Below are 15,399 nucleotides of genomic sequence, written 5' to 3' on the forward strand. Positions count from 1 at the left end.
TAAAACACCAAAATCAAATAAACTCAACCACCTCTCCCTTGCTTAAAAAAAAAAATAAAGGTTTCAATGATATCTAGGTACTATGAAAGTACTCTATATACATTTTCTTATTTAATCCTCATAACAAACTAGAATCAGACACTATTATTTCCATTTTGTAGATTAAAAAAATAGAGATTTAGGAAAATAACTAGCCCAGGGACATAGATATGGCAAGTAGTGGAACAGGAATCCAACCCAGACAGCTTACTCCAGAGCCTTTATTCTTGATAACTGGTTACTCGGCTTAAGTCCTAGGCTTGGCAGTCAGGCTACCACATAATCCTGCCTTAATTAAGCCTGCTGCCTACCTCTGGGCCATTCTTATTCCCAAATGAGAATAGTAGAGGGCAATACTTAAGAGCCTTGGGCTCTGAGGCCAGCCTACTTAGGCTCAAATCCCAGCTCTACCAATTAACACATGACCATGGACAAACTGCCCTCTTTTAAATCTGTTTCTTCTTCTATATAAAACGGGAATGCTAAGGGTGCCTACCTTGTGCAGTTGGGAAGATTAAACATGATTTAGAAAATAGTAACCCAATGCCTGGCTGATGGCAAGCCCTCAGTAAAGGTTAGGAATCCTAATTATCATAATTCCAGCTCCCTGCAATTTCTGCCTATTCTTTTCCTGCCTAGCTTTGAAGATGAAGGTTTTGCACAGCCGGCAGCAATCTGTTCCTCTTCTGTCTGCATAGAATATTTTTTGCTCACTTGTCATTAAGCATAAGTTGATATGTATTTTAATAAAAATAACAATATTATTCATAATATCTACTGCATGCAGGGACTGCTTTCATTACCCCACACAAATTTACGAACTCATTTTAATCCTCATCATGACCTTCTGAAGTAGGTGCTATCATGACCCCTCTTTTGCAGGTGATGAAACTAAGGCACAGAAAGGTTAAACAGCAAGATTAAGGTCATAAATAGGCGGAGGAGCCCAGCAAGTCTAGTTCCAGAAACTACGGCTCTTTACAATTACTTAGTATTTCACACCTGTTGTTTCCATGTCTCCTTTAGGAAACTGCAACCTTCTCAAAAACAAGAATGGTTATCTTCTCTACATCCCCCATAAGGCCAAATATGGACTCTTCCACAGACTGACAAGCAACAAATATTTGATGGATTGATATTCCCAAAGCTGCATAATCACTTGCATCAGGACCTAAGCCCTCTGTTTGCATTTATTCTGTTCTCTTACCATCCCTTTTCAATAACTATCTTTAAATTACCTGCACCCAAGCTATTATAAACATAAGTGACACTGATTACCATTCTGTACGAATGTGGGATTGGGTTCCTGCCCTAAGACTTGGAAGAACCTCTCTTTCCAGACCTCACAATTTCAACTCTGCTATTCCAGAGCTAAAAAGTATGCAAAGACAATCTTGGAAAACTCTTCCTCAATAGTTCGGCTAGAGTTGGATTTCTTCTCATCATCAAGAACTAAATGCAGGAAACACAAAGCAAGACTTTGCTTCAATTTTATCAATAGCTATTTGAAAGTATTTTAAACTGATATTTCTATTTGACCCAACTCCATTCTTCCTTCACCCCAAAGACAAACACCACACAAATGCCTTCATGTCCACTCTCTCTGGGGGATGAAATCAATTTAGGGAAGAAAAATAAATCCTACTGTTTCAAGGCTCATTCTTTTGCATCATTTTCTCCTAACATTCCAACCACACTTCATTTATTCAAAGGTACTAACGCCCTTTCGTACTCAGTCGTTCCCATATGGTACTCCTCCACTTGGAACTTGCTTCCCTAACTTTCTAGCTAACTCCTCAATTTTCAGGTCTGCTTAACTGTCATCTTCTCAGAGAAGCTTTCTCCATATCCACACTCTAAATTGGTGCCCCCTTTTTAAAGTCACTGCACTCTCTACTTATCCTTTACAGAACTATCACAATTTGTAATTGTGTTTATTTTTTGACTAGTTGACTAATTTCTTATTTTCCCCACAGGACTATAATTTATGAGGTCTGAGACCAAATTATGAAAACACACATTCTGAACTTCCATGCCTTCCTCCACCTTTCATGCTCTCATTATTGCTCTGGAGAACAACAAGCAACTACCTGCTTGTGGCCTACAGACAAACTGATCCACAGGACTTTGCATATCCTCAAATGGCTGATCAAATACCTCAGTGGTCTTTGTGCTGGAGAGAGCCCCAGACTCCATTACCTCCCACTGTGTTGGCCCAACAACACTTAAAGGGACAACTGATGTGCCTGGTCACTGTTTCTCTACATGGATTTTAAACTCTCCACAGTCCATTGAAATGGCCATGGTTTTACAAACCCTACCCTGTATCTGTACAGGTAAACCTGCCAGATGAATGAATGTGTATTTCATTAGACATATTCTTTCTGAGAAAAGGCGAAAGGGCTCAATAGTGGATGGTTCCTTTCTACTTACACATAAACCAAAATGGACAGCCAAACAAACTGTACCTAACAGCCAACTTAAGGTAACCTAAAGAAAAGTACACTCAGTATGAAGGGCATTTCCAAGAAGGCATGGACCTGAATTAAAACTTAAGGAACTTCAGGAAAAGTAGAAATAGCAAGGGGGCATTATTAAGAAGGCACAGAACAGATGGGATGAACTCCTTAGATGTTCCCAACATTCAAAGCAATGGGCATGGATTCTCAAAGTTACTTCAATCTTGAAATGACACCAAATCTCTTTAGGTCCTCCCAAAACAGGTCAACCTTCAGACTTTAGCTGAAAGACAAAACACAAAAGGAGCCAGCAGTATAATAATTATTTCTCTTCCTAACCCCTAATCACAGGGAAGGCAATCTGCTCTGCAAGGATGCAAGCCTGTGGACCAGAATTGGGATATCTAGATTTTCCTCTTGGCCTTGCTGTCAATGGCCCATCTCAACACTTAACCTCAGTTGTAAAATAAAGGCACCAGATATAATGTTCAACAGTTCTATATTATTATGCTATTATACAGGAATGGCACCAAAAACCATGGAGTTAACAGAATTACTAAAATTTGTACTGCTCATACCAACCCAAATGTTTTCTCTTCAATTCTTACTAACAAATTTAAGTAGGATATTGTAAATATGACATATACAGAAAAGGCAGACAAATTGGGTGATACAGAAACCATTAGACATAAGGTATGACTGAGAGAAGTGAAAATGTTTATCTTTGAAAAGAGAAGACTTAAAGAGAAACTAATAGTCTTTTAAGTACCAAGAGATAGAGGTCACAATGATAATTTATTCTACTTTACTTTATAGGACACAATTGATCAGAAGGGTAAAGATTGCAGGGAAGCACTTGACTCAGTTGAAACTTAAGAATTAGCTAGGTCTAGGGTGCCTGGGTGGCTCAGTTGGTTAAGCGACTGCCTTCGGCTCAGGTCATGATCCTGGAGTCCCGGGATCGAGTCCCGCATCGGGCTCCCTGCTCGGCGGGGAGTCTGCTTCTCCCTCTGGCCCTCCTCCCTCTCATGCTCTCTGTCTCTCATTCTCTCTCTCACAAATAAATAAAAAAAAATTAAAAAAAAAAAAAAAAAAAAAGAATTAGCTAGGTCTAGCAAATATATAGACTTCCTCTAAAAGAAACTGCCTCCTTTGTCACTGGATGTTTCGAAAGCTACATGAGTAGCTCCAAAGACTGTTTTAAAGCAGGAGGCAACAAACTTTCTGCAAAGGTGTTTGAGGGTCACATATAGTCTCTGTTACACATTCTTCTTGCATGTGTATTTTTACAACTTTTAAAAATATAAAAACCATCCTTAGCTTACAGGCCATATAAAAACAGGTAGTTTGCGGATTCCTGTTCTAGAAAAGTGCTTTCCAATAGAAAGATGAGTCACATATGTAACTTAAAATTTTCAAAACAAAACAAAACAAAACCAAAAAACACCAAAAAAACCACACACAAATTTTCTAATATTTACATTTTAAAGGTAAAAAGAAACAGATGAAGTTCATTTTAATATATTTTATTTAATGCAATACATCAAAAAATTATCATTCTAACATGAAAACAAAATTACTAGTGAGATATTTTACCTTTTTCTAAAACTAAGTCTTTGAAATCCAGTGTATATTTAACACTTATAGCATATCTCAATTCAAATCAGTCATGTTTCAAGCGCTCATTAGCTACACGTGGCTAGTAGCTATCATTCTGGACAGAGCGGTTCCAGAGAAACTTGTGCACTCCACTGAGAAACAGAAGAGATAACCTTCCAATCAACACTTCTTTCTTTTTTTTCTTACACTTATTTACTCAAATTGATGAGGAAAAAAATGTATTAGTCAATAAATGACTATTGAGAAGACTGGCATGCTACTAGGAAAAAGAAAACTGGATCTCTTCTTGTGCCTTACTCCAATATGAAGTCCAGACAGAAATGAGAAGTCAATCTAAAAAAGTAAAATACATTCAAAGGCCAGTAAAGAGAAACGAATGTCAAAAAAAGGGGAAGGGGATGTTATTTTAACCATCAGATTGGCAAAGATCGAAAGAGAGTCATTTCCTCAGACTCAATAACTCTGGTTTACAAATCAGATACTATTGGTGGGAATATAAACGTATATGACCTTTCTTAAGGGCAGCTTTGCAATCTGTATAAATATGTACCTCACTTCTGGAAATTCACCCTAAGAGGCAATGATAAAGGGCAAAAAGATGAAGGCACAGGGTATTCACTGAAGCATGATCCATGAGAAGGAACAGCTAGAAGCAACTTAAGTGTCCATCAATAGGACAGATAAAATAAAATAAGGTCATTAAAATTATGTAGGTCTCTTACACAAAGATATAAGAGGGGGAAATGCAGGTTATTGAGCAGCAGGTACAGTGTGATCCCATTTATGTAAAATGCAAATTTTCATATAAATGTTCATATTCATAAAGAGAACATTAGAAGGAAATTTAATAAAATGTATACAGTGATTATGTCTCATAGAGGTAGGTTTGCGATAATTTTCTCGGACACAACTATATATGTGTATCTTCATTTTTTTAATGATGATCACCTGACACCTTTTTTTTTTTTTAAAGATTTTATTTATTTTTTTGACAGAGAGAGACATAGCAAGAGCAGGAACACAAGCAGTGGGAGTGGGAGAGGGAGAAGCAGGCTTCCCGCAGAGCAGGGAGCCCGATGTGGGACTCGATCTCAGGACCCTGGGATCATGACCTGAGCTGAAGGCAGATGCTTAACGACTGAGCCACCCAGGCGCCCCACCTGACACCTTTTATCCCAGAGTTGTTTCTATAACCTTCTCAGCATGATGTTTACTTTTTTCACTAGCACTCTTAGAAATATCTCTTATCTATGTAATTTTACAGAGTGTGTTACATGCACCACAGTGTGGTGAACACATTCTTTCACTGAGATAACATGTCTTGATGCTCATGTGCAACTTGTACTTTTTATACATGTGACCTTACAGAGCATACAACCTACAGCACAGCGTGGTGAACTCACTTGGCTCACTGAAATAATACTACTCCGATTCAAGGAATTATTAGCACTCTTAGAAACACGTTTTAAACATGTGTCTTTACATAGTGTCCACATGTACTACAAAGTAGTGAACACATTCCTTCAGTGGAATAATCAACATGGTGATTTTTATCTTTTCTGATTAATATAAAACTTACTTTTTTTTATAAAAATGATTTTTTTAAAGATTTTTTATTTATTTGATAGAAAGAGACACAGCGAGAGAGGGAACACAAGCAGGGGGAGTGGGAGAAGGAGAAGCAGGCTTCCCGCGCAGCAGGGAGCCTGATATGGGGCTCGATCCCAGGACCCTGGGATCATGACCCGAGCCGAAGGCAGACGCTTAACAACTGAGCCACTCAGGTGCCCCAAAACTTACTTAACTTTAAAAATTCTTGGAGAAAATGAAAAAGGAAATGTTAAAAGTAAACAAACAGCCTCTATTTAAGTGAGTAACTGCTTTTCATAGGTTATAGAGAGAGTGGGGAGAAATATAGGTGGCAAAGAAACCAGACATAAGACGAAGCCACCTGCCTTTCCCAAGTTAAGCTATAATTTCATTCCTGTACGAAGCACAGGAAGGGTATTTTGACTCCATCTTCTTGTGGTGACTAATGTTACATAATAATGTATATCAAAAAAACCCAATTCTTTAGAGATAAAAGACACCCTTGAAACATAGCTACAGTATATAACACATGAAGAAAACTTCCTTTTTAACCCAAAACACTCTTCTATATGATTCTAGGAACTTACCCAGAGTTAACATAACTAGAAAAGTTCCCTGAATTCTGCAGAAATGACAAACTATGAACAAAGTAATATATTTTCATGTCTTCGTAAATTATCAAAAAAAGCCTACCAAACATAAGGGATGAGTTCACGTGAAGAGTTCTTTGCTAGTTTGCCCACCACCCCTCAACAAGCAAAGTCACTTAAAATACAGACATGAATAAAGGTAATTTCATACAATGTCACTTTTCAGCCACTAGGTTTTCCAAGTTTGGGGTTTATAAGATCTATAAAACTACAGGACTATGGGATACAAATAAAATTTGACTCTAAATAATCTTTTCCTCTCCCATCACTGACATTCTTCAAACCCCTAGATTTTTTTCTCTCAAATAATGAAAATTTAGCACAAGGCTCATTCACAACGGATGCACAGGATCTCACTGTCAGTACAAGAGATGCCCTGAAATAATCAGTGTGCTCCTGGGGGAATAGTTTCCAAATGAAAACAGTAAGACACAAAAAGATGATCAACATTAAAATATTTTCTTAATTAGGGAAAAAAAGCCAACTGCTATTTCAAGAAGTAAAAGGCTGTCTTTTATTGAATGTCATGCCAGCTCTCCAACAGGCAGGCAGTGGAGACATTTTAAGTGCATTACCTTTAGGAGGAAAATACGACTTGCTTTCAGCTTTGTGAGGCCAGTCTACAACGAGAGGTCCAAACCTGCGAAAGCTGGCAGTGATCTCATCTACAAAATAAAGAAGCAATCTTAGCAAGAGAAAAAAAAATATTGCAAACAGAATAGCATAAAGCATGTCTTTTTATTTAAAAAATATTTTGAGAACTATTTCTAAAGCATTTTTACAGAAGCCAAACCTACTAAGTGAAATACAATTGTTTGCGGGGCACATTTGGTTATTCTTTTTTTTAAAAAAGATTTTATTTATTTGAGAGAGAAAGAGAGAGTGTGCACAAGCGGGGGGAGGGGCAGTAAGAAGGAAAGGGAGAAGCAGACTCCCCACTGAACAGGGTGCCCGACATGGGGCTCGATCTGAGGACCCTGGGACCACGACCCAAGCCAAAGGCAGAGGCTCAACCGACTGAGCCACCTAGGTGCCCCTACTACATATCCTATAAAGAAAATGTTCCCAAAGTTATAGCTCAATAAATTTACCTTTTCCTTCTGACTCCTGACTCAAAGCAGGTTATAATTTAGCTCCCACTCAGATTTAAGTTGCTACTCTCTCAGCCATGACCTAAACTTTGTCTTAAAAAAAAATCCAATTGATAGATGAGATTAACACTAATATGAGAGCAGTTTGGAAGAAAATGAGTCTCCAGCTCTATACAACTTTAAAGCAATAAGTCTTAAATAAAACTTTTTTTTTTTTTTTAAGATTTTATTTATTTGACAGAGAAAGACACAGCGAGAGAGGGAACACAAACAGGGAGTGGGAGAGGGAGAAGCAGACTCCCCGCCGAGCAGGGAGCCCGATGCAGGACTCGATCCTGGGACTCCAGGATCATGACCTGAGCTGAAGGCAGTCGCTTAACCAACTGAGCCACCCAGGCGCCCTTAAATAAAACTATTTTTAGACTATTCCTTTTTCATCATGAAAAAAGAAAATCATGATAAACTAGAGAAATGTCACAACTAGAACAATGTTGACAAAACAATTGTTTTAATAACATTTTTATAGCAGATCCAAAGCCTACTAGAACTAGAGTTGTTGTTTCTTCCCTTAAGGTAACTGTCACAATTTTATTTCATTCATCTGTTCAACAAATATTGACAACCTACTATGTGCTGATTGGCTTTGGGCATTATTGAAAACTTGCTTTTGGACCGACAGTACCTCAAGAACATTATTAAGAAAAATTCTAATTAGTCTTTATTCTTTTTAAGGCAAGGGGCTTTTCATTAATAGAGACCTATATTAAAATATGAGATGGGATAGTGTGATGAACATGAGCAAAAGCTCTGGAATCAGACTAATTTTGAATGCCAGCTGCACCATTAGCTATATAACCTTGGACGAACTGTCTCCCTCTGATCCTCAGTTTCCTTATCTATAGAATGGAGTTGGTAGGATATGCCTTAAAGGATAGCTATAAGGATTAAAAGAGATAATGTAATGTGAAGCGCTTAGCACAATTATGGGCTTATAAAGAATTTCATAAATATTAACTTTCATTATTATTTTACAGCTTGTCCCCAAATTAATGACTAGGAAACATGAAGCTGCTGGGAGACTGCCCTGTATGAACACATTTGAAGAGCAGACTTGAAATGCACCATCTATTACTTCCCCATCTATCAAATATTTTCATCCTCCAAACACTAAAATAGGAATGTTCCAAAGCTTCTTGGAGAGGAGAGGCAGGGTCAAATCACACAAAGAACAAACCTGGCTTTTATAAAGTCATTAATGAATGCATCGTACCTTCATCAATATCAGGAGGAAGGCCTCCAACAAACACCTTTCTAGAGTAACGTTCTACTCGTTCTCCATTTTGACAACGAGTGGGAGAACTTAAGCCAGATGACAAGGATTGATCGCCGTGACTGTCGTCCAGGAAGGCATCTTCAAAGGGAAAGAGAGAAGACCGACCTGAAACAAATGTGGAAGTTTCTACAGTTAAAATTATTTTCTTGGACAACAAATGCTTTATTAGGAGCCAAAGTGTAGAGTGAATCATACAAAAAAAAAAAAAAAAAAAAACGTATCCTGAACTGTGATTTTTACAATAGGATAAGCGACTGCAGATTTCAGAGCCTAGACAATACCATCATTTTTGTGTAAAGGTATACATAGCACAGAAATAACTGGATTGATACTCAGGAGGAAGCATAAAAAATTACAGCTGTTTTCGCTGCTAAAAATCACCACCTTTTACTCATAGAGTCCCTATCACTGCTACTAAGGGTATTCAGCAGCTATTTTTCCTGTCCGCAGACATTTCTTAAAATAAATGGAAAAGTAATCTTTAGTCACAGATTTTTATTTGCTCAAAGGTTCAGGCTGGATGGCCTTGACAGCAGAGGGAATATTAAACTGATAACAAAGGCTGATAACCTCTCTGACAGCAGGACTAAAGATGATCAAGTTTTCCCTGCCACTCCAAAGTAATCCAATTTGGGAATAAACATTTGGAGTAATAACCGGTGGAACGAATAAATGAGAATACATAAATTAAGATGTGGGAGTACAGATGTAGATGTGGTTATGACATTTTTACCCTACTAATCTAGGCAGTATTTTATATCACTCAAAAAATTATGTTCATTGTTAACTCTTTAGCCAAATAGAGTTTATACAGCAAAGGCATCTACCCATTCCACGTGACCGTAGGAAAGATGCCAGCAGTTCGAGTCTGTTCATAAACGTAACACAATAATGCCATCCGGCATTACAAAATAAAATCTAAGTTTAAAAACAAATATATTTCCTGTCTGAGTCAGTGAGTTCCTGATAAAACTTTCCATTAGGTTACACTCTAAAAATGAACTGTCTTGAACACTTTAACTTCTGAAAAAAAGAACTCCCCTCTAAAATGAATTCATATACTCTTCAAAAAAAGAAGTGTCTTCCCCATTTAGTCTGTCCCGTCGATATTTCCCTGAAACCTAGTTTCTGTGTCACTACAGCCAACTCTAAAACAGAATATAAATAGCCTTATAAAAATACTGAACATTTATTTCTTTTACCAAAAAATGGCTACTAATATAACTGTTTATTTTATGAACAACCCAGGTGGTATAAGAAAGGCACTATTTTGATGTTGGGAGTTAATAAATAAAAGGATCTAAGAACTTTTTGTTCAGCTCTTCCCAGATTAGCTACAAAGAAACAGAATAAAATTTGTCACCTCATGTCACCTAGCTTTCTTAGCCTGGGGGGAACAAACAATAGGCAGTAAATTCTCATCCCTTGATGTCTGTTTTGATCACTGGGGGTAAAAGAAATAGATCTGCAGCAACTATAGGCAAAATGACCTTTCCAAAGACATCCAGAAATGTACTCGCCCAACTGTCAGGTTTGCTTTTCACGGAGTCCACACTCAGTGAGTTATATGCTTACTCTGTGACAGGCACACACCCAAATCAGCCTTTCCCAAAGAAAACTCCTATCCCCATCTCTTACCCTCAACACTAGTAACATGAGATGCTCAGAAAACAAAGGCTGTTGGGGGCAGGGAGGGGGGAGACAACTAAATAATACTGGAAAATACTGCACACCTTATGACCTTCCCAGACATTCACAATCCACATTAGAATACAAAAGGCTGGGAAAAGTTCTGCAGTAAAATAAATTGATCCAGCATTACCTGGATTTAAGATAAAAGAAATGTTAACATATATAACTCAGTGGAAAACACCTGAAGAAATATTTATCCATATTTTAGAATCACCAAACTAGTATGAGTTATTTGAAAGTTCTTGACAAAGAAATCAAGTCTGGTAAGAGATAGGCAGGTGCATAAGTATAAAACAGAGAAATAAGTACTAAGAGAAGACCATACCAAGAGCACAATTTACTGCCCTATGGGAGATGGGGCAGGCGGAAACCTTTAGAGTGATTTCACAGGTAAGGCCACCTTGAGCAGAATCTGGTGGGGCTGGGGGTTTCTAAGGTAAAAAACAAGAATCCACAGAGAAAGAATTTTCAAAACAGCGTTGACCTTTCCCTCCAAACCAGGTCCTTTGGCATCCCCTTCAGTCTCAACAGAAATAACTATTATACACACCTAATTCAATCCAGAAATCTAGGAGTCCTCCTTGAGATCTCCTTTTCTTTCTTACTCCACATAGACTCTCACTAACTCCTATCAATTCAAGCTATGAAGTAAGTCTTCAATCCATTCATTTCTCCCATCTTCAGTCCTAAATCCCTGGGGTCCAGATTGTCATCATCTCTGCCCTGAACTAATGGGTTCCAACAAGTCTATATGACAGCCTATTTAGTCCACTGGTTTCTATCTTGAACCCCACAATGCCTTCTCCACACAACAGCCCAAGTCATCATTTTCAAATATTAATCTGAACACATAGCCACACTCCTCACCTTCATCCTTAAAACCCCTCACTAACATCCCACTGTTTTTGGATAAAGTACAAAAACATCACTGTAAACTATAAGGCCTCTGCCATCTCCTCCAATCACTCAGACCTCCTTTGAATTTCCTGATAATTCCTCCTTGTCTCAGGCACTAATGACAAAGTGTTTCCCCCTACCCCCAAATAAACACTCTCTTCCCAACTCCCCAGTTTTCTAGTTAATTCCCACTAATCCTTCAGGTCTCAGCTGAAAAGTCATTTCCTCAGGTGGAACTTTCCTGAACTTCTAGATTAGGCTAGGTTCCTGTTTCTATCCACTCATAGCACTTCTCCTAACACTTTTTCCAATTACCATTATACTATCATGTGGGTTTTTATTTGGTATCTCATTCCCGAGCCCCATTAAATTGTAAGCTCTATTAGGACAGGGACCAATTTAATCTTGTTCACCACTGTATCTTCATGTCCTAATGAGGGCACATAAAAGGTATTCAATAAATATTAAAAGTGAGGCAGCATCCAAAAAAGGGTAACAGTATGTGCAAAGACATGCTGCTGCACGTATATGCTGGAACACAGCACACAGGTGTGAGAATGGCAAGAGATAGAACCATGTCCTAAGAAACTGAGACCTTTTCTATTGCTTCTATTTGCTCAAACATTATATTCTATACTCTATATTATAAAAGCAATAGGAAATTTCCTTGTTTTCCAAGTTTCATATTTCCTTCTAATACTAGCTTTTTTTTTTTTAAACTTCACTCACTTCCTCGAGACTGATACTCCCATCTAATTCATCTTCCATCCTGTCAGAATGACTTTTCTGAGATGCCTATGACCATGTGATTCCCTCTACCTCACATCCTACAACAGCTACCATCACCTTCACCAGCAATTTGCACCCAGGGAAAGAGGGGATGGGGTGAGAGTCTGAAGAAATCTGGGACCGTCTAGATGAGAGATGAGGAAATCTTGAACAAGAGCTGTGAAGAAGGAGAAGAAGTAGATATTCAAGATGTTCTGGAACAAAGAGAACTCCCTTTGTGCATGGCCAACATAACCACAGCTTCCCCGAATATTTGGCAAAGAAAATAAAAGCAAGAGTTAAATGTAAAAATTTGGACTGTTTTAAAAATTGGTTATGGGTACTTAAGAAACTTGCCAAGGTTTTAAAACCAAACCTCTTATTATTAGTGTTTAGAGTATCACAGACTTTAGTGATAAAGTTGCCCTTGGAAATAAAACTGAAGAATCCACACATATATGATGTTTCTCTGTGGATAAGAACTAAGACTATAGGTCTGAGTCCAATCCCCAGATCTACTTAAGCTGAATGCATGGGGTTCAAATTTGAAATCTGCACTTTTAATAAATTTCCCCAGTGATCTCTATGCTCAAGTTTAAGAGCAACTAAAATGGAGATTAACTGTCTATAGCAGGCATCCACTGAAAGTGATATTGTGTGAAGTGTATGGAGTCTTGGGAAACATCCAAGTTCAGTCAAGTTAAAGAAAGTATATCCTCAGGAACAGAATGTAAAATCTATAATCTAGTCAACCATACTGTAATATGACTGCCTTAAGTGCTGATGGAACAAAAAGTCTGTAGGAAGCATATATTTATTTAAAGATTTTATTTATGTGACAGAGACACAGCGAGAGAGGGAACACAAGCAGGGGGAGTGGGAGAGGGAGAAGCAGGCTTCCCGCTGAGCAGGGAGCCCGATGCGGGGCTAGATCACTGGACCTTGGGATCATGACCTGAGCCGAAGGCAGACACTTAACTACTGAGCCACCCAGGCACACCCGTAGGAAGCATTTAAAAGACAGAAGTGTAGACCAAAAGAAGTTAAGAGGATTTTATCATACCTTTAAGATTACTCCTCTGTGGACAGAATGGTTCGTTTGATGTTTCCATAGCCTGAAAACCATCTATTTCCCTATGCTGTAATTATAAGCTCCTGAAGGACTATTCTATTAATTAATTTAGTACCTTGCTACTGTGAAGAGGTACCACTCTGACTCCTAAACTAGTAGAAAAATAATCAGCCACTAAAATTGTCTTCTGTTACATTCATCTCCGTAAGTTAGAACATTGGTATTCTGGTTTTTCCAGGGTTCCTCATGAGGTTAGTATTTGTACATTCATTTGGTTGGCATAAATCCATTCCCCCCAAGACAAATCATCCCTGGGAAGACTGGTAAAATTTTAGTTCCCACATATGTGTTACTAGAAACTGAAATCTTAAGAGGCTACACCCAAATTGTGTCCCATGAGAGGTCCTACTTCACTAGCTACCATCTCTCTAACACACTACTTTTCTTTAATAAAAACATTGCCCAAGACCAAAATGTTTTAAATAAGCCATGTTACTTCCCCAGCATATTAGTCTGCTTTAGAATCTGATACTTCCCATGTAAAATATTCATATTGAGTATTTCAAGAGAAGCAGGAGAATATTTCCCAACAGCTGCAATTTGGTCATTTGGCTTTCCCTTCCACCAATGGTCTGGTTTATGATATTTATTTTCAATTAATAACCACAATGTAGTTTTTTGTCCAGTAATTGAACAAATAATCTCTGAATGTAGAGGTAACTTAAAGCTATGTTGAATGCTTTGTAAGAGGTAGGAGCCTTGTAAGAAAAGTACAAAATAAGAAACCCACAAAGCACTAGTTAAGCACGAAGACTTGTCCAAAATTCTTGCTTACTTAGGAGGCTCCCTTCCTGCAGCTTATGATGGGGAAACAAAAGCCCACTGGCCATGATGGGTTGCCAAAGTGGCTCAGGCCTCACCTCTAAGCTCCCATCAAAGCCTCTGTGGAGCCTCTGTGGTCAATCCAGCAGCTCCAGCAAAAATTCCAAGCCTGACCATTTTCATCTTAGTTTTTGCAAGTAGCTCAGAAATTAGTCACTTTAGGAGTTTGGTTTTTTTTTTTTTTAATGGATTATGAGGCATGACTCCCCTAAGGAAAAAAAATTGCCTGAAAGTCAGGGTAGTCAGGTTCCAGCTTTACTCTGTAACCTTGGACAAAACATTTCACACATCTGAGTCTCATTTACATAATGAGAGATTTGACCTAGATGAATGGTTTTCAAATCTCTGGGAGCAGAATTCCTTTTATTACACAAAAATCTTTCATAAAACCCTAATATACAAATATTAAAGTATATTTTACTTGGCATTATTATGCGGGTTTCTCTTAGGTATCACAAACTTTATGTGTTTTTTTAAATTTTTTTAATTAACATATAATGTATTATTTGTTTCAGCGGTACAGGTCTGTGATTCATCAGTCTTACACAATTCACAGCACTCACCATAGCACATACCCTCCCCAATGTCCATCACTCAGCCACCCCATCCCTCCACGCCCCCCCAGCAACCCTCACTTAACGTTTTTATTTTTATTTATTTATTTATTTTTAAAAGATTTTTATTTATTTGACAGAGACAGAGATAGCGAGAGCAGGAACACAAGCAGGGGGAGTGGGAGAAGGAGAAGTAGGCCTCCCGCCGAGCACGGAGCCCGATGTGGGACCCAATCCCATGACCCTGGGATCATGACCTGAGCCAAAGGCAGACGCTTAACACCTGAGCCACCCAGGCGCCCCCTTAATGTGTGTGTGCTTTTTTAAGATTTTATTTATTTATTTGATAGAGAGAGCGGGAGAGCGCGAGCAGGGGGAACAGTAGAGGGAGAAGGAGAAGCAGGCTCCCCACCAAGCAGGGAGCCCAGTGCGGGGCTAGATCCCAGGACCCTGGGATCATGACCTGAGCCAAAGGAAGACGTTTACCATCTGAGCCATCCAGGTGCCCCACCCTTAATGTGTTTTTAAATGAACTCTTGAAATCCACCCATGAACCTATTCTCTCCCAGTCCCATTTCAATATGTGGCAGCGCAATTCACCCAATTGCTCAAGCTAGAAGCTGAACATCGTTTTTGAGTCTTCCTTCTTATTTACTTCCCACATTCAATTCTTCAGTTTAATGCCATTAAAAAAGGTTCATTCTACCCTCTAGAATATACTTTCCATCTGTTCATTTCTTTCTAACTCTATT

The 15,399-nt window shown here is 38.4% G+C and overlaps 1 protein-coding gene across 9 annotated transcripts in view; it reads right to left on the reverse strand.

The window, feature by feature from the left end:
- The window catches only part of CPEB3 (cytoplasmic polyadenylation element binding protein 3), a 202,846-nt gene that overhangs the window by 78,107 nt on the left and 109,340 nt on the right, over positions 1-15,399 (reverse strand). For all 9 annotated transcript variants that reach the window (XM_064595022.1, XM_045878420.3, XM_045878417.3 and 6 more), the window contains 2 exons: positions 8,720-8,887; positions 6,934-7,023 (listed from right to left, as the gene is read on the reverse strand). In XM_064595022.1, the coding sequence (XP_064451092.1) occupies positions 6,934-7,023; positions 8,720-8,887 (258 nt within the window). The remainder of the gene's footprint in view (positions 1-6,933; positions 7,024-8,719; positions 8,888-15,399) is intronic.

Source organism: Mirounga angustirostris, unplaced genomic scaffold, assembly GCF_029215605.1.
Source record: "Mirounga angustirostris isolate CCGP_5_RB_7025 unplaced genomic scaffold, mMirAng1.0.hap1 SCAF_6, whole genome shotgun sequence".
Lineage (NCBI taxonomy): Eukaryota > Metazoa > Chordata > Mammalia > Carnivora > Phocidae > Mirounga > Mirounga angustirostris.